Source organism: Sebastes umbrosus, chromosome 1 (genome assembly GCF_015220745.1).
Source record: "Sebastes umbrosus isolate fSebUmb1 chromosome 1, fSebUmb1.pri, whole genome shotgun sequence".
NCBI classification, from domain to species: Eukaryota; Metazoa; Chordata; class Actinopteri; order Perciformes; family Sebastidae; genus Sebastes; species Sebastes umbrosus.
The window spans coordinates 38,935,145-38,956,633 of NC_051269.1; the positions used below are offsets into that span (position 1 = coordinate 38,935,145).

General features: G+C 42.6%; 1 protein-coding gene across 10 annotated transcripts in view; it reads right to left on the reverse strand.

Moving 5' to 3' along the window:
- Positions 1-21,489, reverse strand: part of foxp1b (forkhead box P1b) — a 196,606-nt gene that overhangs the window by 94,824 nt on the left and 80,293 nt on the right. For 7 of the 10 annotated variants that reach the window (XM_037766652.1, XM_037766725.1, XM_037766674.1 and 4 more), the window contains one exon: positions 5,429-5,598. In XM_037766652.1, the coding sequence (XP_037622580.1) occupies positions 5,429-5,587 (159 nt within the window). In that variant the 5' untranslated portion in view covers positions 5,588-5,598. Of the gene's footprint in view, positions 1-5,428; positions 5,599-21,489 lie in introns of those variants that run through there. The other 3 variants (XM_037766700.1, XM_037766681.1, XM_037766695.1) reach the window with 1 other exon arrangement.

Below are 21,489 nucleotides of genomic sequence, written 5' to 3' on the forward strand. Positions count from 1 at the left end.
TATTCAAATTGGACGAGCACTATCATTTTACCAATAAAGCAATTTAGGGCAATATGCAGTGTCATAACACTGATGTTATCCTCTCTGCCAGATTTTCCAATAAGTTGGAGCCTCTGCTTGGCCTCCTGTGACAATATGAACAGTATACATGGAGATACCTGAGAGCTGCGAGAGGTGGAGGAGGCCGCGGGGACTCGGGATGCTTCCAGTGTGATCCGCTCTGTTGATGCACAAACTGTATGTGTGTGTGTGTGAGGTAGACGGCTCAGGGAGGAAGCATGGGATAATGCTTCGGCTCAGCTATTGGTCAAAAAAGCACCCAGAGCAAAGACGCCGTTATTACACGTCAAATATTCAGCAACTGCACTGCACAGATATAGAATTCCACAGTAGAGCAAACACAGAGATACTGGCAGGATTTCAAATTCAAAAGTGCGGCGATAAGGCGGCGTTCTTCTTGTGAAACACCATATTTCAATCCGGGCGTAGCGCGCGCTCTCTCCCTCTTGCCCTCAGCTCTGCGGCAGAATACATGCAATTAGCTGAGATCTGAGGGAGCGAATGCTCTCTGGCCTCCTCCCTGACCCGCCGCTGTTAACTCCCCCAGTCCGACCATTAGCCCATAATGTGGTACCGGACGCCCATAAACCAGCAGGGCCCTGCACCGGCAGGCCTGGCCTTTGGGCCTGTATTTTGCCTGAGCTATGTTTATATGTGTACTGTATATCTGTGTGTGTCTCTGTGATAGCGAGGCTTATAATCTAGCACCTCCCCCCCCGAAGCTGAGCTCGCCGACGGTGGCAGAGACGTGCATTTCCACCTTCTCAAGCCTCCACCAGGGACCATGTAAGCCCTGCATTATGCAAACAGGAAACCTGTGCCCGCTCAGCTCTTTCTGTGGCCGCCGTTCTGCGTGTCACTCTCTCCTCTCTGCACACGCAACACGACGGACACCTCGACCACGCAGGCAGCGAGGAAGAAGAAGATACATAATTGGCTGGTCTTATCTTATAACAAAGCTTTAAAGGCACTTGTTTGACAATGAAGACTGGATGGATGTGTGTGCAATAAAAGAAAAGCAATTATTCATCCCTGTTTTGTCTTTTAGAGATATTGTTGTACAGTATCACTGAGAGGAAGAGACGGGCTGATATTTTAGAAATCTCTCTCTAACTTGATTAAAAGGGCTCTTCTAAAAGGCAGGATATTAATATTTAATGCTCTACAGTTGTATCAGTTGAACCAAATTTCACGTGAAGGAATGTATTGCATGGTTAAACATGTGAGATGTTATAAATGTTGCTGAAATTCACCAGGAAATATGTGTGTAGAGGAGCTGAGTGTCCTGCAGAAAACCGCAGCTCCAAAGTCCCCTAACAGCATTATTGTGTTTATTTGATTGCTACAGCTTCACAACTTCCTGTTGCAAAATCATTTAAATCACAAAACAGGTTATTGCACAAACACTCCTGTTCCATACTATTGTTTTTGTTGTGTTTTTGCTCTCCTACAGTATCTTCACTTCCTCATGAGGATAACGATAAAACCACAACTTCTGCAACGCAAACAAAAACACAGAGGAAAAATAAACACACTCCAGTTCTAGGGGGGAGAACACATATGTGAAAAAAGATGTTATATTCATGTTCTAAAAAAAGGAGCTACTCATATATTATACACAAGCAGCTGCAAACAACTGCCTGAAAAAGCTACAAGATGCACAACAAACATTTATAAGCACACGCGAGCCGTTACGACACAACCGATATCACTTTGGGTTCCTCAAAATGAGAAATTTCTGCAGCATCTTAGAGGAGAAAAAAGAAAGAAGAGACGGCACCTTCGTTTCATCCTCACTTCTTAACAAACAGTATTTGACTTACTAATAGAGATGCTTAAATCAAGCTTATGGTCCACTTCCCCCAAATCTGACTAGTCCACAAGATGAATTCCCCTGTCAGAATCAAGATGATCAAACAGATTACAATTATTTCATCCCCCATCTTTATTAATGAGGACTGTCTTTCATAGTTATGTTCCCTAATAAGAATAAATGATATGCCACCGCCAGGTTTGTTGTTCCCACTCACTCAGGGGGACTCTGGCACGTTTGCACTTTGAGGCAGAGAAGATTTTAGATTGATTTCTGCATCACCTAAAGGGGGGGGGTAATAGCATCTTGGATGTTGTGGAGAACAAAGAAAAAAGTCAGTTAGAAGCGTATTAGCGCGAGCCGCAAATAAAACTTAAAAGAGAGACTGTGAAAATGCCACAAAAGTAAAAAGTTATCAAGTAATTGAGCGAAGATCGTAATGCCCTGGGGACAATTAACATGGTTCATGGTGCATGAGTGAAAATCCTGGGTTAGTCTAATGGGAGAATAAAAAGACTGCCTGCCTTCCCAGTAACACTACCCCTGGTAAGGAGCCTATCAAAGCCCAGTGTCAGGAGCTGAGAGTGAGACGTCTCGTCCTCCGTCCCCCCCCCCGTCCACGCGCCATTTATCACACACAACAATTAATACGCCTCCCTCTGTTTCAACTCCAACCGCAGGCCACAGAAATTAACTACTGGATTTGGTCAAAAGGCATGAAGCAAAAACGGCGCTCGCTATTTACTGCAATAGAAAGCAGAGGGGCAGAAAATGCGACTGTAATACGTTGAGTTTTGGGAAGCAGAGAGAGAGAGCTGCTCGTTTTTCCTTCCTTTAAATGCCAGGGCAGGTCCTGCAGAGTAATAGCTCTTTCTGGATGACTAGCAAACAGAGGCCATGCTTGGACGGCTGGCTCTAGTCTAGCGGGGGGAAAGGCTTTATTTCCATCCCTTCTTGGTGTCAAGTGCACATCCATGACACTTTTTTCTCTCCCTTTCTCTCTCTCTCTCTCTCTCTCTCTCTCCCCCCCTGTGTCAATTCATCAAAGTTGTAACCCTGTTGTCCTTGCAGAGCGAATCAGAATGTGCCCCTGGCAAAGAATGAAGGGAAAAGTCAACAGGAATTAAGTTTCAGTGCAACTGTTTACTCAACTGTGGCCTGCAGTTATTGAAATTTTATCCATGGTTTTGTGTGACTACTGCAGTAATGAATTCAGTATGGCTGTGATTTTCTCACTGACGACATTTTGAGCTGGAAAGATGGGTGGGAGGTGGGAGGTGGGAGGTGGGGTCTGGAGCGGGGATGAAGAGCAGATCTGGTCTAAAGAGGCCTAAAGAACTAAAACACAGACACTGACACACTCTTCCTACTTACTGATCAGATTCTTTTCTCGTATGATACTGTCTCAATTAAAGGAACAGTGTGTAACATTTAGGGGGATCTATGGGCAGAAATGGAATATAGTATTAATAAGTAGTACTGTTGTATAAGCTGAAAATAAGAATCGTTGTGTTTTTGTTAGCTTAGAATGAGCCGTTAACATCTTCATAGGGAGCGGGTCCTCTCTTCACCGCCATGTTTCTACAGTAGCCCAGGACAGACAAACCACTGTTTTAACTTTTTGATAACGTTACTCGCTCTGGAGTTAACCCCCGTCACTACACCCAGCCGCCGGAAACAAGACATGTGAAACCCCTGTTGGTGTTTGAGCTGCAGCATTTATTTCTGCACAAACTGCAACTTCCACTGAACATTAACTGATTTTATCAAAGCAAAACTAACTTTGTCTTCTGCTCCACTGCACATATTCGCCGCAGCTCTCTCTCTCTCTCTTTCTCTCTTGCTTCATCACTCACTTCCCACGTACACACGCACTCTATGCACTGACTATGCGATTCCACAAATGACCTACGCTACTCATACAACAACTGCAAGAGGGAGGATCATTCGCGTTTTCACGTCAACCACCGTAGTGCCTGTCTGTCTACCTAACTACCTGCCTGTGCGCACTCTGCCCATGCACTCTTTGCGCATCACTAGCGTCTTCCACAAGCTGCTATCTTGACAGCTGTGAGTACTAACAATAGTCATGTTCCTTGTTAATGATCATTATGATATGTTTACGTTCATAATGATGATAGAGGGGGAGTGGCTTTGGAGGGAGGCCTAAAGGGCCGGGTTTGTCGGTTGGATCATTTTTAAAATCTAGTGTAGTTTTGCTAGTTTCTTAAATTGCCAACCCTGGCTTTAATACCCTGCAAAATGTGATTAACAGAGGCATCCTGTTCCAAGGCACACACCATATACTTGAGATGATGACGGCATCTTAAAACAGCCTGTATTGTATGTTTGCCCTCCTACCAATTATTCATACAACTCTCTCCTCTACAATTAAATAAAGCACGGGTAAAGCGGGGGGAAATAATTAAAATCTATGACTAATCACAATGTAAAGTAATCACTTATGAGGTCATATTACTTACTATTCAAGTGATACACTTGAAATTAATGATTTTCCTTACCGTGATAAAACGTACTGTATGTGTAAAACTGATTATCACTGCATTGACCCGCGTATTCCATTCCATTACATAGTGAGATGTCAGAACGCTAAGCTGTTTATGAAAAATGTGTCATACTTTGTGTTGTCAAAGTGAGATATGAATGTATCTGCTGGTTATCATCAGTTCTGACAACAGATCTGTGTATCACGGCGTCACCGTATCAGATCATCCTGATGTCACGATGATTCTAGCTGAAAGATGATGAATGATAATAGGGAGTTATCGCCCGGCTCTACATGTTACGGCGCCATGTCTCCTGCGTTACACGCCGCAGCATTGTTGCCCTCTTTGTGCAAAACGCTGATGGATGTGCTGTGACAACAGACAGCGGCACAGAGCCTGTGCATCATCACCAAACAGCTCCTGACAACAACGCCGGCCGTCCTGTCGGATAGACCGAGATAGCAGAAGACACACTGATCTTTTCAACGTTGTTCCCTTAAACACGCTGTCGTGTGCCACACATAACGCTGACACCAACAGAAAGAGCTTGTCTGTTTGCCTCAAGTCTGAGATGCTGAAAATGTTTTGGAGCTTTCGTCGACGCCCGGCGCGCGTCTCCGCACCTCGCTGGTTAACACGGCGCAGTGTGGCATTAGTTGTGAGTGTGAGGTGTGTTTACAATGAGCCAGGGGAAAAATACTGTCATCCTATTGGATGTCGTGGCGTCTTAACTGTCTACAAAATCCTGCGGCACCTACGTACTTAGAATATGTCCGAACACTGTGATAAATATTTCACCAAAATGCAGATGCTGCATGCTACGATAAACACAACCAAACACAATCACACAGAGAGAGAGCACTTCCTCTTCTTTAAATATTCAAAAAGGGCCTCAATATACATAAATAATAATAATAATGTGTTTATGTACTAGATGTACTTTGAGGTGGGATTAAATATTAAGTGGCACTCTGAGAGGGGAGGAAGAAGCCTGCTGTTGACGTGGCTTAATAAAGAGAAGACAGGTGCGAAAGGGGGACTGGTCTACCTGGTGCTGCTGGAGATGCAGGAAGTCGGCCGCGGTCACCTCCATCGACGGCGTGGCGCTCTTGGGTCGCCCCTCCCTGGACCCGCCCTCCACGCTCGCTCCTCCATTCTGATTGGCTTGCCCGTTGCTCGTCGCCTCTGTCCCAGATTCTTGCATCATGACTTAAAAACCTGGGAGAAGACACAAGAGAGACGGAACACAGGGACAGAGAGAGAGAAACAGCTGTTAAAACACGCAGCTATGAGGTCGCATTTCAACTCTGGGCCAAACTATAAACATCTGTCATATCCTTCCCACACAATTTCACTTTTATTGCAGGTTTCCCTGTTGGTTTGCTTCTTGTTTGTTTGCTTGTGGCATCTGCAATGAGGCAAACACACATGCACACGCTCTCACAGACCGCTTCTCCGCAGAATAATGAACTGCTCCTTTGTTTTTGTCTTTTTCCGGTGCAGATCTTTTGCAGATGACAAGTCCGTACTGGGCTGGAGAAGAGGGGAGCGGGACTCAGGTTTTGTTTGTGTTCTCCATTACGGGGGTATATACGCAAGGGGTGGTGGAAGGGGTTGGGGTCCAGCACACATCGGAGAGAGGAACCCAACCTGAGTCGAGCGAGAGCAGAGGAGCCCAAGAAAACACTGAACCTCCAAAACAAAACACGTTCTATGGAAATGGATATATTTACTCGCATGGCTCCCAGAAGAACCACGGCAGAATAGCTTTTTAATGGGAAACAGGGCGACTGTGTGAGGCCTGCCAAAGGATCTCCATGAGAAACATCCAAACTGAGGCCGAGCGAAAACAGTCAAATCCTTCAGGGGGTGCTCAATTAACACCAAAATGCTGAATATAAATAAATATGAGTTGTTGGGAAATAAATGTTGTCTTTCATAACTTAAACTCAAAAGGAGAACATACAAATACCGGCAGCGTAGTTTGCTTAATGTTAAAATATGACAGCAGTGTTAAATGTGAACACACAGCTATTTGCTTACATTTTACAACCTCTGTTCTGCTTTTGGATACACAAAAGCCAGACAGACATGACACCCCTTCCATTCCCCCCCCCCCCTCTCCTCTCTCTCTCTCTTGGGACGAGTGCCGGTGACGCTGGTGCATTTCTGCGCCCTTATTCCTCAAATCAGTGGAATGATTTACAGCTATTGTGCGCTGGTCGCAGGCCCTCGGTGGCGCAACGCGTCTAGCCTCCCAATTCCGGGGCGGTTAATGAAGCTGACCAAGTCGGGCAGAAGCGAATTAACTTGGCTGATTAATTATTTATATGAAGCAGAATAAATGCCTTTAAAACACTGGGCCTCATCATGAAAGAAGGTGAAAATGGAACTAAATGCAGATTTATGGCGTTGCGTTTAAGGCGTGTAATAGGAGGGCCTGACGCGAGTTAATATGTGCTCAACTACGCGGGGCACCGTGTCTCCAGAGGTCCAGATCTAAACAAGATGCAGACACCGTGGGGACACACACTCAGGCTGACAGATAGGAAATTGAGGTTGACAACTTGTCACGTAAGAATATTTACAGAGCATATAGGTGAGATAATAATCTAGACGTGCGGATTATTAAAAAATAAACAGCACTGTAGGCAGCGCTGCTCTTTTGAAATCGTGGTTCTGGGAGAGCTTCCCAGCTCATCAGTAGCAGTTGTGGGATACAGTGAGCTAAAACAGAACCAGAACAAAAATCAAACCCAAAGTTCACTACGGTTTACGTCTCCTGTAGAAGCCTTCCTTGCAAAGAAGCATATCCGAGTGAGTCATCTGACACTGTGGCCTGTGCCGGTTCAGTTGTGTGTCACAACGCCCACGCACTCAGGGGCCTGTCTGAGCAGCTTGGGCCCGGCCTACAGGCCCTGTTCTCTGGGCTGGGGCTAAAGCCGGCCCCCCTCTCCCTCCAGACAGATGTTGACCCGGCTCACCCCTCCAGTCTGGCACGGCCTCCCTCCATAATGGGATTTTCTAAACAAGGAGTGAGCAAGAGGAATACTGTGGGATGGGACGCAGCCAGCCACGACTCCATCTACAGGCCCTCGTTCGCACCGACTCACCCCCTCCTTCTGAGACACCAATTAGAAACACACATTCTCGGGCGAAATTAAATGCCATTTGAAATAAACCATGGGCTGACGTTATTCACCCCCACTTATTTTTCAAATAAAAGACATTTTTTTTTCCACAAGCAGAAAGAAAAGAAGGGCCTGCTTTCTTTTTTTTTTTCAAAGCTACATAAAAAAGGGGGTGTGGGGGGGACGTAATGGCTATTATACATGCACTGTCATTCCATGCAAAATTTTCATAATTATAACGGAACGGCGTAAATTTCCAAATGCATGGCATCTCCAAAAGTAATCAAGAGAATGAGCCGCGGGGCTATTTTAATGTATGCAAAACTAGTGACCCACAATAAAGGAGAGAAAGGCTACAATGAATGCAAAGTAATGCGCGCATGCTTGGAACCGGCACTGATGAGGGGATGGCTAAAATTAACACCCAATTAATTTTCGAATTGACAAACAAATGAAACCCATAAATCTACTTTCTCATTAATTTCACCACAGAATAATTCAAAGCTGCAATATCATGAGCGAAAAAATTGGAGGGAAAAAGAAAATGGAAAATGGGCATTATCCATCATAAATATCAAGAAGATAGGAAAGAGCCTTATTAGAGAGTTGTGCTGATAACAATGTTAATCTGGGAGGCGCTGAGGCGGGGACGCCATCATCAGCTGGGGCCCGGGCAACTCGGCCACGTGACTTGGCCCCTGCCGTGTGTTTATCTATCTATTTATTTTCACTTTGCTCAGGGGATAGCCTCGTCTGTGATGACTCAAAAAAAAAAAGCTCTAAGTTTTTCCATCCGTTCCATTTATACAACACGTACAGATTTGGCTGTAATTATGGGTCAAGTGTCCTGCTAAAAGCAGGGTAGTTACCAGGGTTAAAAGCGTATGTATCCATGCTCCAAACGCAAACATTTCAACATAAAACAATACACAAATGTGAGGGAAGAGAAACTTTCTCATTATTAATGGAGCATGTCAGCTTTTTTTTTTCCCGAGCTGTAAAAATAGTTTTAAAAAGATTTGAAATAATGGAAATTCCAGGAGATGAAAGCGAGGCAACAACAGTTTGTACAAAAAAACTGGCTGTGCTGTTGATTATTAGATGCCTGTCTGTTCTTTGGGGGGTGTTGGGGTGGAGGGTGGAGGGTGGTAGGTGGGGGGGGGGAGTTGCTTGCAAAACAAAACAAGTGTTTGGAACAAACACTGGATAATAAAAAAGGTCAGAGTTTCTGTTTGTTTATAGTCGGTTTTGTTTTCCCTGCCTCAAATATGGGGAGTACAGTACAAACAAGAGTCACATGTGTCTCCCACCTGACCAGACAGGTTGAAGGTTAAGAACAGCCGGCGGCCAGAGCTCATCAGACCTGCCTCTCCTCTCCCCACCCCCCGCCTCCCTCCTCACTGGAAATCTAATGCCTGTCCCCCTGTCATGCTTGCCTGGAATTCAACAGCTCAAACAAGTCAGCAGTCGATTCAAGGTAGGGTCGGCCCGCGCAGCTGTGCTTTGACCCTTCTCCGTGTTCTGTTTTTCTTTAATGCTCATGACAGTAAAGCCTCGGCGGCCACCTGCTTCGATTCACAGAGTTCTCACACAGCCCTTGTTTACACAAGCACACAACAAAAGCACAACATTTCTTGGGTGGGAGATAAAGACACACCGAGGAGGAGACAATGGGAAGAGGTTCAACTGAGAGCTGTTTAGGTTCGGCCTGGTTGCTAGACGAGACAACACACCGGCCGCGCACACAGCGGTACAACAACAGAACGCTTCTCAAGGTTTCTTAAGAGTCTTATGTTCTGCTGTATTTTGTCTCTTGATTCTAGGGAAAAGTCCAAAAGACAAACACAAGCTGTATGTTAAATAATCCATCATCCCCAGCCCTCGTCACTGAAAACAAGCTACACCCCAACAGAAACTATAGCTCCGCATCCTTCCTCATGCTATCTGCAAAACAGAACTTACCTGTATGGCAGCTGGATTCTCGTGATGTCGTGAAATCAAACAAAAATCGTGAGATCACATATCGCACGACAATCCATCTCGTCAGGCTTTGAGTAATGCGTTTGTGTCCGGCAAGCCAGAGCATGGACCAATCAGCGTCTGTGAGAAGCTACTATTGGCTACGGGCGTGGCTTATGCCGGGTACACACTACACGAGAAACAAGACGATTCCCCGATTTTTTCATGGTTGTAAAGATTATCTGTCCAGATATTCCTGTGGTGGCCAACTGAGAAACAAGCTGACATAAGCGGAAGGACAACAACCACCGTCATGGCGGCCGCGGTTAATGCGAAGCATAAAGGTCGTAGTAAGATGGACATCAGAAATGGAGGACCAACTTGTTGATTTGTGGCAACAACACAAGTGTTTATTTAACGTGTCTCCACGACTTCATCTATTAGTTTTCTGTTTTCTTCGTGAATTTTTAGTACAAAGTAGTGCAAAAAACTAACATCGCTGTTTGTTTACGCTAGAGTCACGTTTGATTGCGCGAGATTTCGGGGGATTTCCATTTTGAATGGAATCTGTTAGTGTGTTGTGTGCTATGCAAATCGTTGCTCTCCACACACTATACTATACAAAACTGTTAAGTTTAACATAACATGTCGTTATGTGTGGAGTCTCACATTTTCAAAATCTGTTAAGATCTGAAATATCTTTTAGTGTTGGCCGGCCTTTAGGTGTGTGAAACGACACAGAGCGACTGTTTGTTCTAAACAACAACGGCGGCTCCTGAAGAGGTTAGTTATGAGTTACATCAGAACTGGAGAGTATTTCTTTACTGAAAGAAGAGCAAAGAACGACACTGTAGACTTTACCTCTCTTCTCCCGACTGGCTTCGGCAACAGTTTGATTGACAGATGATTCATCCAATCACCTGCCAAGCATTGTTTTTTTTAAAGTGCCTGCCCTTTTCCAAACACTTTCTAATGACGGATTCTCAGATGGTTCTGTGTAACAAACCATCTGGCGGGTTCAGGTTAAAACAGAACCACCTCGATCAAAAAGACTCAATAATCTGGAACGCTCTGACTACTCACTTCTCAGTCTGCTCTCTGCTGAGAGGAGCTAACGGGAGGGATGACAGTCTGCCAAAAGGAGACTTCAGTCAGACCAAACAACCGTGTAATCTTGTCAGCCTCTTCAACCAAGTCACAGATAAGCACAGCATATCTCCAGACTACTGTGACAGTACAGTACCAACACACATCCCACCCCCCCTTTGCAACTAATACCTCCATCATATCCTTGCACCACACGAGACACAGAAGAAGTTTCTTCCCAGACCTTGTACGGGGTATAAGCAGACCACTCATGCTGGCAAACAAAGCAGCTGTTTGTTTAATAAGTGATTGCTGCCATGGCTACAGTAAACAGGAGGAGCGGGGGGTTCGTGTTTATGAACAAACACATCTCCTTGCAGGAGCCATTTAATATTAACCAGGTGGAATGATCAGCCGATTTCCTAGGTGACACTCGGGGCAGGCGTAGTGTAAACAGGCTCCAGGAGGGGAGGAGAGGAGGACGGGGGGGCTTTAGGGAATCAAGGTCGATGCAAATGCAGCTTCGAGCTAGAATAAACAGCAAGGCAGAAGTCAAGATAAACAAAAAGTCATTCTTCTGACATTCTGAAGACGCATTAAGCTGGTGCGTTGCAGCTGCTAGCGAGCAACCGTGAATGAGAACAAGATGGGTGACGGGTGGCGGTGGCGGCGGAGGCGGAGGCGGAGGCGGCGGCGGGGGTGGGCGGCCGGCCCTGGCGAGGTGGTCTCCTATGGAAACACATCGTTGTCAAGCAAAGCAACAGAGTGTTTCTTCCCGACCCAACAAACAGTGGCTCCTCACAACAGCGCAGTGAGGAACTTGTAAAAACATGTTAAACATTTACCTTGTTCAATTATTCAGTAACCGGGTTTGTGGAAATAACAAAGGATGTCTGAGGACTCGGAGAGCTGGCACTCACAACGTCAGGGTACGGAGTGAAAAAACAACAACAACAAGAAAGAGCAATTGGGTGGAATTGAACGGACAAACGTGTTATCTATCATGAATCAAAGTGCATGGGTTTGATTATTTGATTTATGTGTGACTTCAACAGATCACGAGTTACTCCATCTGCTACATCAAACACTTGACTGTCCAAAAATAAGTAGTGATTACAAAAGACAAGGTAGGTAATTGTAGTGTTGGGACTTTTCAAGCTGCACGTCACCTTGACCATGAATTTTTCATGAACACAACAACTTGCCATCTGCTGAGCTGAAGCCATCCAATGAGGCTTCTCTACTCAGAAATCCATAGTTTTCTGTCTCCACTTCCCCCGACTGATTTCATTTAGTACGGATGCACCAATCCAACTATTTTCAGTCCCGATAGCGATAGCTGGGCTTTGGGTATCAGCCGATACAGAGTACCGATCCGAAACCAGTGTTTAATTAATAAGCCTTATGCCTCACTGTGTGGAAGTGACTGGGATCATTCTTTTATGTGTAAGGTAACATCAGGCTTTCCTTAAACACTTATCCTAACTTTGAAAAACAAAATGTAACAAATAAATACATAGATATTCATTTATTGATTTATTATTAAAATGAATTGTAAGGCAGAAAATTGGTTAAAAAATATATTGTCAATATTAACATTAAAATTCCAGTATATAATGTACATAATAGGGCTGTCAATCAATATTTAAATAGCGTGATTGTCCATAGTTAATCACGATTAATAGAAAATAGTTAACGCATTTTTTTATCTGTTAAAATGTACCTTAAAAGGAGACTTGTGGGTAGCCATAGAACCCATTTTCATTCACATACAGTATCTTGAGGTCAGAGGTTTTTCCTCACCAAAATTTAGCTTAAATTTGGAGCGTTATTTAGCTAGACAAACTAGTATGACATGGTTGGTATCAACGGATTCCTTAGGTTTTCTATTTTCATATGATATCAGTATCTTCACTCTTTCAGATTTAAAACTGAGCCTGCTACAACTTAAAAAGTTGTGTTGTGTGCGCTAAAAAACATTAGTGGCATTAAAACAAATTTGTGTTAACGCGTTATTATCGCGTTAACTTTGACAGCCCTAGTATATAAACATTAACTGATATATATACAATTGAACTGAATAGATCGGCCCCATTGTCACTGATATCCAATCCAGCTATTTGAGTCATTATCAGCCCGATATCTGATCCAGTGTCTGTATCGGTGCATCCCTATCATTTAGTCCCCCCAGAAAGCAGTTACCCCCACGTAAAGAAGGCATAAAATATGAGCAAGGCTGCCAAACATATTTCTAACACATTGGGACGACTGTGATGGGATTCTCAGGCATGAAATCTAGATCCAAACCCATTACAGCACCACAAGCAGAGGAACGGGGCTCGACATCCAAGCAGTGGCGAGTACAACCTATTATCACGCTACAAGCTCAGATAAATGAACAATAAGAAGAGGTAGTAGAAGGCAGACTCCGGTGGCGAAGCGGAGTAGATCCATAATTTCAGAAAAACACACAAACCAGTTTGCCTCCTTTGCATGGAGCCAAGAGAGAAGCACCTCGGTGTAAAAGGCCTGCTGTGCTCAGACAATGACGGAATGTGCCAAAGTAAGGCAGGCCATGGTATTTTTAGTACAAACTAGGGGCCGATGGAGACTGAGTAAATAGAGAAGTCTAATGAGTTTAAATCTGGTTGTACATGAATGGAATGGTAATTCTGGGATGTGGAGACGCTTTTAGGAGTGGTTCGCCACACATTTTCTCAGCGACTCTCCTTCATTTGACTTTGATAATCTCGCTCACATGTGGCTCATGCCCATTAACACTACAGCGAGAGGACAGACACCAGGAGACGAGGGGCCTCTTTTTTCTGACCACAGGCTCAATGCACAGGAAAAAAAAAAAAAGAAAAGCAGGCATAGCTTCCCTAAAGCTCATCTTACCAATTAGACCTGTCAAACATGCATACCCAAAGAGAAAACACAACTCCAATCTATCAGCATCCTATGGGATCTGTAAAAGCACTTATTGTTTTAACATTACTTAAAGTGTGTCATATATTTTTAATCATTTTTTTACTAGAATTCATGTAAGGGCTGCTCCCGTGGGTATGGGAATGCTAACTGGTGGAGAGGAAAATGTGTCATTTTCCTGGGGAAAACCAAGGTTAGCCTTAACGAACTTGTCTAATTAATATTGCGTACCTATACGCAAAGATAGGACAATATTATTAGAGCTGCTGTCAACTCACTGGAGTGCACGCTGCCTCTGCGAGCTGACAACATGTAGCCTAATCATTTTTTTGGGAAAAGCTTTTGCACTTCTGTTAAATCAGCAAGACAGTCTTGTGGTAAACCGCCGCTCTGCACACAATGTAAGCCGCTAATTACTGTTGAGTAAGTCATCAAGTGTGGTAGATGCATTTATTATGATTCCTCTCTCAGTATCATGCATGAGAGCTGGGAAGAAACTGTGGGGTCTGGCCTAACCCCTGCTATTTAAATGAGTCTTAGCACTGTTAAATGTTTCTCTACAGACAAACACGCCACAGGTGGACGTCTCCCACCTCTTTTGTTTAGAGTTACTCACACACAGATTAAGTTAAGCTATTGATATTCCGGACACAGTCATTAACCTTTACACTTGGAAGTGCAATGGCTATTTTATTTCTATAGTATCTCACCTATTCAGTGCTCAGTGACTGCTTAAACCATCTGTAACACAATAGCCAGTTTGCTATCAGTCATCTGATTCAGGGCTGTTCTCGACCAAAAGGTCTTAGTCGACTAACATTCATATGATATTGTCGACTAATTTATGAGTTAATTTAACCAACAGATCTGTGAAACTGAGTTTCTCCGCAAAGAATCACACAAAAGCACCACTTTAAAGGTGCAGTGTGGAGGATTTGGTGGCATCTAGGGGTGAGGTTGCAGATTGCAACTAATTGAAACTTATCCCGTGTGCCAAGCGTGTAGGAGCACTACTGTGGCCGACGACAAAACACAGATGGATCTATCTAGAGCCAGTGTTTGGTTTGTTCGTTCTTGGTTACTGGGTAGATGATGACAGCCGGTTCCGTGAAGAAGACCTGCTCCCTATGTAAATATAAATGGTAGGGCTGTGTATTTGCAAGAATCTGGCAATACGATAAGTGTCATGATACCGGGGTAACGATTCAGTACATTGCGATACATTGCGATACTGTAAGAGGTGATATTGCGATTTTCTAGGTTGTAGGCGATTTCTATTCTGTAAAGGGGGTACTCATGAGTACCCATAGAACCCATTTACATTCACATGTCTCAAGGTCAGATGTCAAAGGACCCCTTTGAAAATCGCCATGCCAGTTTTTCCTCGCCAAAATGTTGCATAATCTTGGAGCGCTATTTAGTATCCTTCACAAGCTAGTATGTCATGGTTGGTACCAACGGATTCCTTAGGTTTTCTAGTTTCATATGATACTAACGTCTTCACTCTAGTTTTAAAACTGAGCCCACTATAACCTCTGAAATATTGAATACAAATTAAAAATCAATAGTGTTTTGGAGAATTGATAACGTATCGCACAGCATTATATCGCGATATTCATGTGTATCGATGTTTTCTTACACCACTAATAAACGGCTCATTCTATGGTAACGAAAACACGACAGTTATTATTTTCAGGTGATTATACACTAAAGAAAACATACTATGTAATATTATATTCCATTTCTGCAAATAGATCCCCCTAAATTCTACACACTTTTCCTTTAAATCTTGTGTTTACCCAGAGATGTTCTCATAAGTGTCTTGGAAATAAGCCATTCAGCCTGAAAAAAGCATATAAAAAACGACTAATCGACTTCATTAGTCTTAGTCGACCAAAACAACCAATGAGCCGACTAACAGACTAAGAGGGGGCAGCCCTGCCATTGACCTCCTCCTGCTGCCTCTGAAGGAGCCACTCCTCCTCGTCGTGGTGCCGGGGTCGTTTCATGGTGCCGGGGTCGTTTCAGCCTAAGAAGCATGTTATTATTTTAAAAGCCCTGGCCTCCATGAGAGAGGACAGAGAGGGGTTAAAAAGGAAGGGAGTTTGTGCCTTCCATTAAGCAGTTAAACTGGAGATAAAGGGCGAAGGGGCTAAATACCAAAAGACCTTACATGAATTTCTGCGTTTTAATGGAATCAGATTTTAACAACTCTATTTTCTTTTTTTTTTTTTTTTGGTGTTAAATACAGCCCATGTCAGGAGGATGCGTCCCACTCATAAAGCAGCACAATGACAATGTACAGTGGCACTAATACAAGGACATAGTTCATCATGACATTTTGTGCAATTCCCAACTGATTAGGGTCATTATGTTGGAGGCCTGATTTATGTTGTCATTTCCTCTCACCGATCCTGCATCAATGAATCTTAATGAATTGGTAAATAAGGGTGAAGATTACACTGTGTGACACCGCAACATTTCTCACCCTCAACGGCCGAGATTTATGTAGCCAATTAGAGACTAACAGAGAAAATTGGCTGGCAGAAAAATAATATTCTTTATGGTACAAAATGGAGGAGCATTCTCAGTGAAGGGCAATTGTATTGTCAAAGTCCATAAACCACCCTCCTAACCCACCTTCAAAAGGGGGGAGTCGGACTCTGCTAGAGAGAGCCCGGGATGTGAGGGCAGGTTTAGACCGTCGTGAGGCTGCATGTCCACAGAGCTTGTTGAGCCCCGTGCGGAGCCAAAGTCCTTAACATTCACCGCGGCCTATCCCCACATGTTTGATCAGCATAAATACACCCCTGTGTGACAAACATGTTTACCTTCTCACAGCAAACATCAGACAATCAGACACCATGAGGTGCTGCTTCTCTAATGAAGACACGGGAGCTTTTATCAAGGCCAGCCGTGTCAGAAATATGCCTCTTTTATACAGACATCAAAAAGCATTTTGTACAAAGAAAAAGCAGCCAAATTATTTGCTCTAAACATACAATGAGGTAACATTTTTCAATTATTTTTTTGCGAGGAAGGGGGGGAAAGCCCTTCATCTGTTTTTTCAAAAGGTGGAAAATATCAAAAAATACAATCACCTCTTTGAAGATATCTCTGATCAACACATAGAAGAGGACATATACAATATGATTAGGAGCTCCTTAACTATTCCCGGGTACGTCGTTATCACAACCGTGACGGTTTGTAGATGTTGAAGATGATTATGGCGACGGACAAAAACAGTTTTTTTGTGTATCAACACAAAGTGTGAAAAAGCCTGCTTATTAATGCCAAGTTCTTTAAAAGAGCACTTAGAGTTATAATGAGAGCCTTTATGTATTACATATTGTGACTAGATTTAGCGAGAGGAAGCGCGGGCTCTCCACATCAAACGAGCCGGCCTGCTATTAGGCACAGGGGCTGAGGGATGCTGTGTGAAAAGGGGTGGAAAATTAAAGCTGAAGCGACGCAGGAAAGGGCTTAATTTACTGGCATGTACAGTATGCAAATGAGATTACTCTCAGCTTAACTGCATCATTTATGTCCATAATAACAGCATCATCATTACGGGGCTCAAATTAAATTACACTGTAATTAGCATATCAAAGTGATTGGTTAAAGTTGAAAACAAATACGCAATTTTGTTAATGAACATCTGTAATCACCGTGTAGACTCTCAGTGAAAACATCCAAAACAAATATGTGTTTTGGAGAAGGGGAGGAATATCCCTCTCGATACGGCACGTCTGTCTGTCTGCTTGTGTGTGTGTGTGTGTGTCGTAGTGATGTTGGTAGGATGGGGGTGGGTTTTTTTTCTACCTGGAGAGCTCCACACTCTCAGGATATATTTCCCAAACTCCAGGAGATCAAAGATCCAATTTCCCACACTTGCCACTTCGGGAGCTCATCAATAAAATACTAATCACTTCACGCCTGATTCTGAGAATGGAGCCGCATGCTGAAGGCTTAGGGAGACTTCCATATCACAAAAAAAAAACACCTCCTCGCTCTGACTGTCTTGACTGTTGTTGCACGTGCACACACACTCCTGCACAGACAGACGCATATATAATTTGCAGTCAGGTTTATCCAATAGCTGTCCTACCTTCCCCCCCACCCCTATAAACATGGTGCATTTTAAGCACTCAGAGAGCACTTCCTCAGAAATCACACACACCTTATTTCATGTGCATATGAATGAAAGTCAACCCTTTTGATGTAGCACTTTTATCGTCCACATGTTATTGGTATAATTAAGAATTTATGATGGATCGCACAACATAAAAAGTAGGGCTGTGTGTTGGCAAGAATCTGGCTATACGATACGTATCATGATACTGGGGTGACGATTCAATATATTGCGATATATCGCGATACTGTAAGCAAAGCGATATATTGCTATTTTTTTTTAAACAGAAACTGTCATAGTATAAAGACCACACCAGAAATATACAATTTTAGAATAGGCAAAAATAACGCATGCAAAAACACGGCATGGTTTTTGCCCCAAACTGCATGTGATTATGTATGTAAAGGAGAGACTCGTGGGTACCCATAGAAAACATTTTCATTCATATATCTTGAGGTCAGAGGTTTAAGAGACCCCTTTGAAAATGTCCATACCATTTTTTTCCTCGTCAAGTTTGGAGCGTTACAGTATTACATGGTTGGTACCAATGGATTCTTTCACGGTTTTCTAGTTTCATATGATGAAGTATCTAAATTTTAGCTTTAAAACTGAGCCCGCTACAACCTAAAAATCACGGGTTAATGCGTTAAAGAAATTGGTGGCGTTAAAACTAATTTGCGTTAATTATCATGTTAAGTCCTAAAATAAATCAAGGGACTCCTGTGGAAATCGGCAATCAAAGTTTTTTCTCACCAAAATCTAGCTTAAATTTGGAGCATCATTTAACCTCCTTTGCAACGAGCTAGTATGACATGGATGGTACCAATGGATTCCTTAGGGTTTCTAGTTTCACATGATATCAATACCTTCACTCTAGCTTTAAAACGCTGCAACCCCCGAAAGATCGAATAGTGTCCGGGCCTGACGGTGGGCCGTCGGATTTTTAAGAGGCTAACTAAAAATCGATACAATATCACACAATATAATATCGCGATACTCATGTTTATTGATATTTTCTTACACCCCTGTTCAATATATTGTGATATATTGCGATACTGTAGGCAAGGCGATATATTGTGATTTTTTTTTAAAATCTAATTTAGTAAATAGTAAAAAGGACACACCACTATATGCATAAAATCTGAGTAAAAATGTTTTTATGCAATCAGAACGGTGGGATCTGCATTTAACATCCAACATCACAGCACTACTTTGAGAGGGACATATACGGAGAGGGCGCATCTCTTTGCAAATTAAATAAACTATTGCCTGAGTCAATCTTTGCATGTAAACTGTAAAACATCGTGATATTCACTATTTCCGATTTTTTCTTACAAGCCTAATAAAAACTGATTTTTTTTTTGCTAGATCTCAGTTATACTACCTCCAAGCCCATCCTTGTGTTTCCACTTTTTCACTATTATCGCTACCAGTATTTCTGCCATTAATTTAACATAAAAGGTAAAAGGCAGCAGCGATGTACATCATCAGAAATGCTCTCGTCAAATGTTAAAGAAGTGGCATGTTATTTCATTCATTAAGAAATCCATTAAAAGGCCTTATTCCTTGCAAGTATGTAAGAGATGTGCCTTTCAAGGTAGAGCTAGGGCAAATCCACTCCATCAGCTAATGATGGCACTCATTACACAGAGAAGCTGGCTAATGAAGGCGCGGTGGCCGGCCGATCCCCTCACCCAGCATAAAGCCCTATGAAATGCTAATATCTCACTTCTAATTAAAGGATACTAAGTCCAAATGCACCTTCACGGCTAGTAGCCGGCAACATAAATTTTATTTTCCAACACTACACTACACCCAGAGATGTGCCTGAGCAACATTCCATTAATTCATATTTAATACCCCCACTAGTCCTGCGTTTGCCTTGCTATCTGCCTCTCCTCTCCTTCCCTCAGCTTTATGCTGTGAGTCGGCACATCATTACGCTTTCTAAAAGTCCTCTTTTTTTTTCTTTTTTTTTTTGTTGGTGCGCATATTACTTTAAAGAGAAATAAACACATATGCACACAACAGCCTTTGTGCGTGTGTCACAGGGGAAAGGTCAGGAAAAAAACAAAGAGAAAACAGGAAAATATGCCAGCGCGGCGCCCCTGCTCCACCTGTATACGTTTACAGTGTTTACACATCTTTGGCTGTAAATATGTTTACAAGAAAACCTGCTGCCCTTCTCAGAAACTGACCTTGAAGCCGGTAAACAAGCCTTTCACAAAGTTCATTAACGTCAAAGAGGGTATAGTCTTTCCCTCTCAGATAAAAAACAAAACAAACAAAAGGTCAGTGCCATACGCTTATCAACAAAATATAACTGCAACGAAGTGGAAATTATAGTCAGGTCTGAACAAATATTAAAGAAATAAGGGACAGTATGTTTGTTTGAGCTATGACATAACTGATTTCATCATTGTAACATCACTAGTTAACTTACGACTAATAATTTGACCAGCTCCCTCTGTGTGAATGCTTCAGAAATATCAAAGTCACTGTGACTCTGAATATGTATTTCCAGGCTGGGTTATTGCCAATAAGATGAGAACAATGGATCTCAAATCTTTTCCAGGAATTTATAAAAAAAAAAAAAGTGGCTGTTTTTACTATAGATGTCTATGCATATTCAAAATAGTGGCATTCTATAAAATAAATTAGGGCTGTCAAAGTTGACGCATTAATAACGCATTAACGCAAATTTGTTTTAACGTCACTAATTTATTATATTTAGGCTGTAGCGGGCTCGGTTTTCAAGCTAGGGTGGTACTGGTATCATATGAAACTGGAAAAAAAAACTCAGGAATCCATCGGTACCAACCATGTCATACAAGCTTGTCGCAAATGAGGTTAAATTACGCTAAATTTTGGCAAGGAAAAACTAGCATGGCCATTTTCAAAGATGGCCGTGATAATAACGTGATAATACCGCATTAATGCGAATTAGTTTTAACGCCACAAATTTCTTTAACGCATTAACACAACCTGCGGTTTTTAGGTTGTAGCGGGCTCAGTTTTAAAGCTAAAATGGAGATACGTCATCATATGAAACTAGAAAACCTAAAGAATCCATTGGTACCAACCATGTCATACTATAAAGCTCCAAACTTGGCGAGGAAAAAACTGGCATGGCCATTTTCAAAAGGGTCCCTTGACCTCTGACCTCAAGATATGTGAATGTAAATGGGTTCTATGGGTACCCACGAGTCTCCCCTTTACAGACATGCCCACTTTATGATAATCACATGCAGTTTGGGGCAAGTCATAGTCAAGTCAGCACACTGACACACTGACAGCTGTTGTTGCCTGTTGGGCTGCAGTTTGCCATGTTATGATATGAGCATATTGTTATGCTAAATGCAGTACCTGTGAGGGTTTCTGGACAATATTTGTCATTGTTTTGTGTTGTTAATTGATTTACAATAATAAATATAAACATATATTTGCATAAAGCAGCATATTTGTCCACTCCCATGTTGATAAGAGTATTAAATACTTGATATATCTCCCTTTAAGGTGCATTTTGAACTGATAAAAAACGTGTGATTAATTTGTGATTAAATATTTGAATCGATTGACAGCCACAGTATAAATACAAAATATCAGCAGCACACAGCCAGCTCTAATACACACACACAAAACTGAATCATTTTGCAAATAAATGCCCTACACAAATCTATATAAAATAATGCTTTCTTTAACTTGCAGTTATTTATTAAATTAAATACAAATAGTTTTACATTTACTGCATCATTTGCCGAAGGGTAGCAGTAAAAAGACGCATGAATTTAAAGGTCAGTGTTAAGAACATATCACATGATGTCTGTTTGATCCCGGCCCAAGTATTTTCCCAAGGATTCTCCGGCTCTGTAC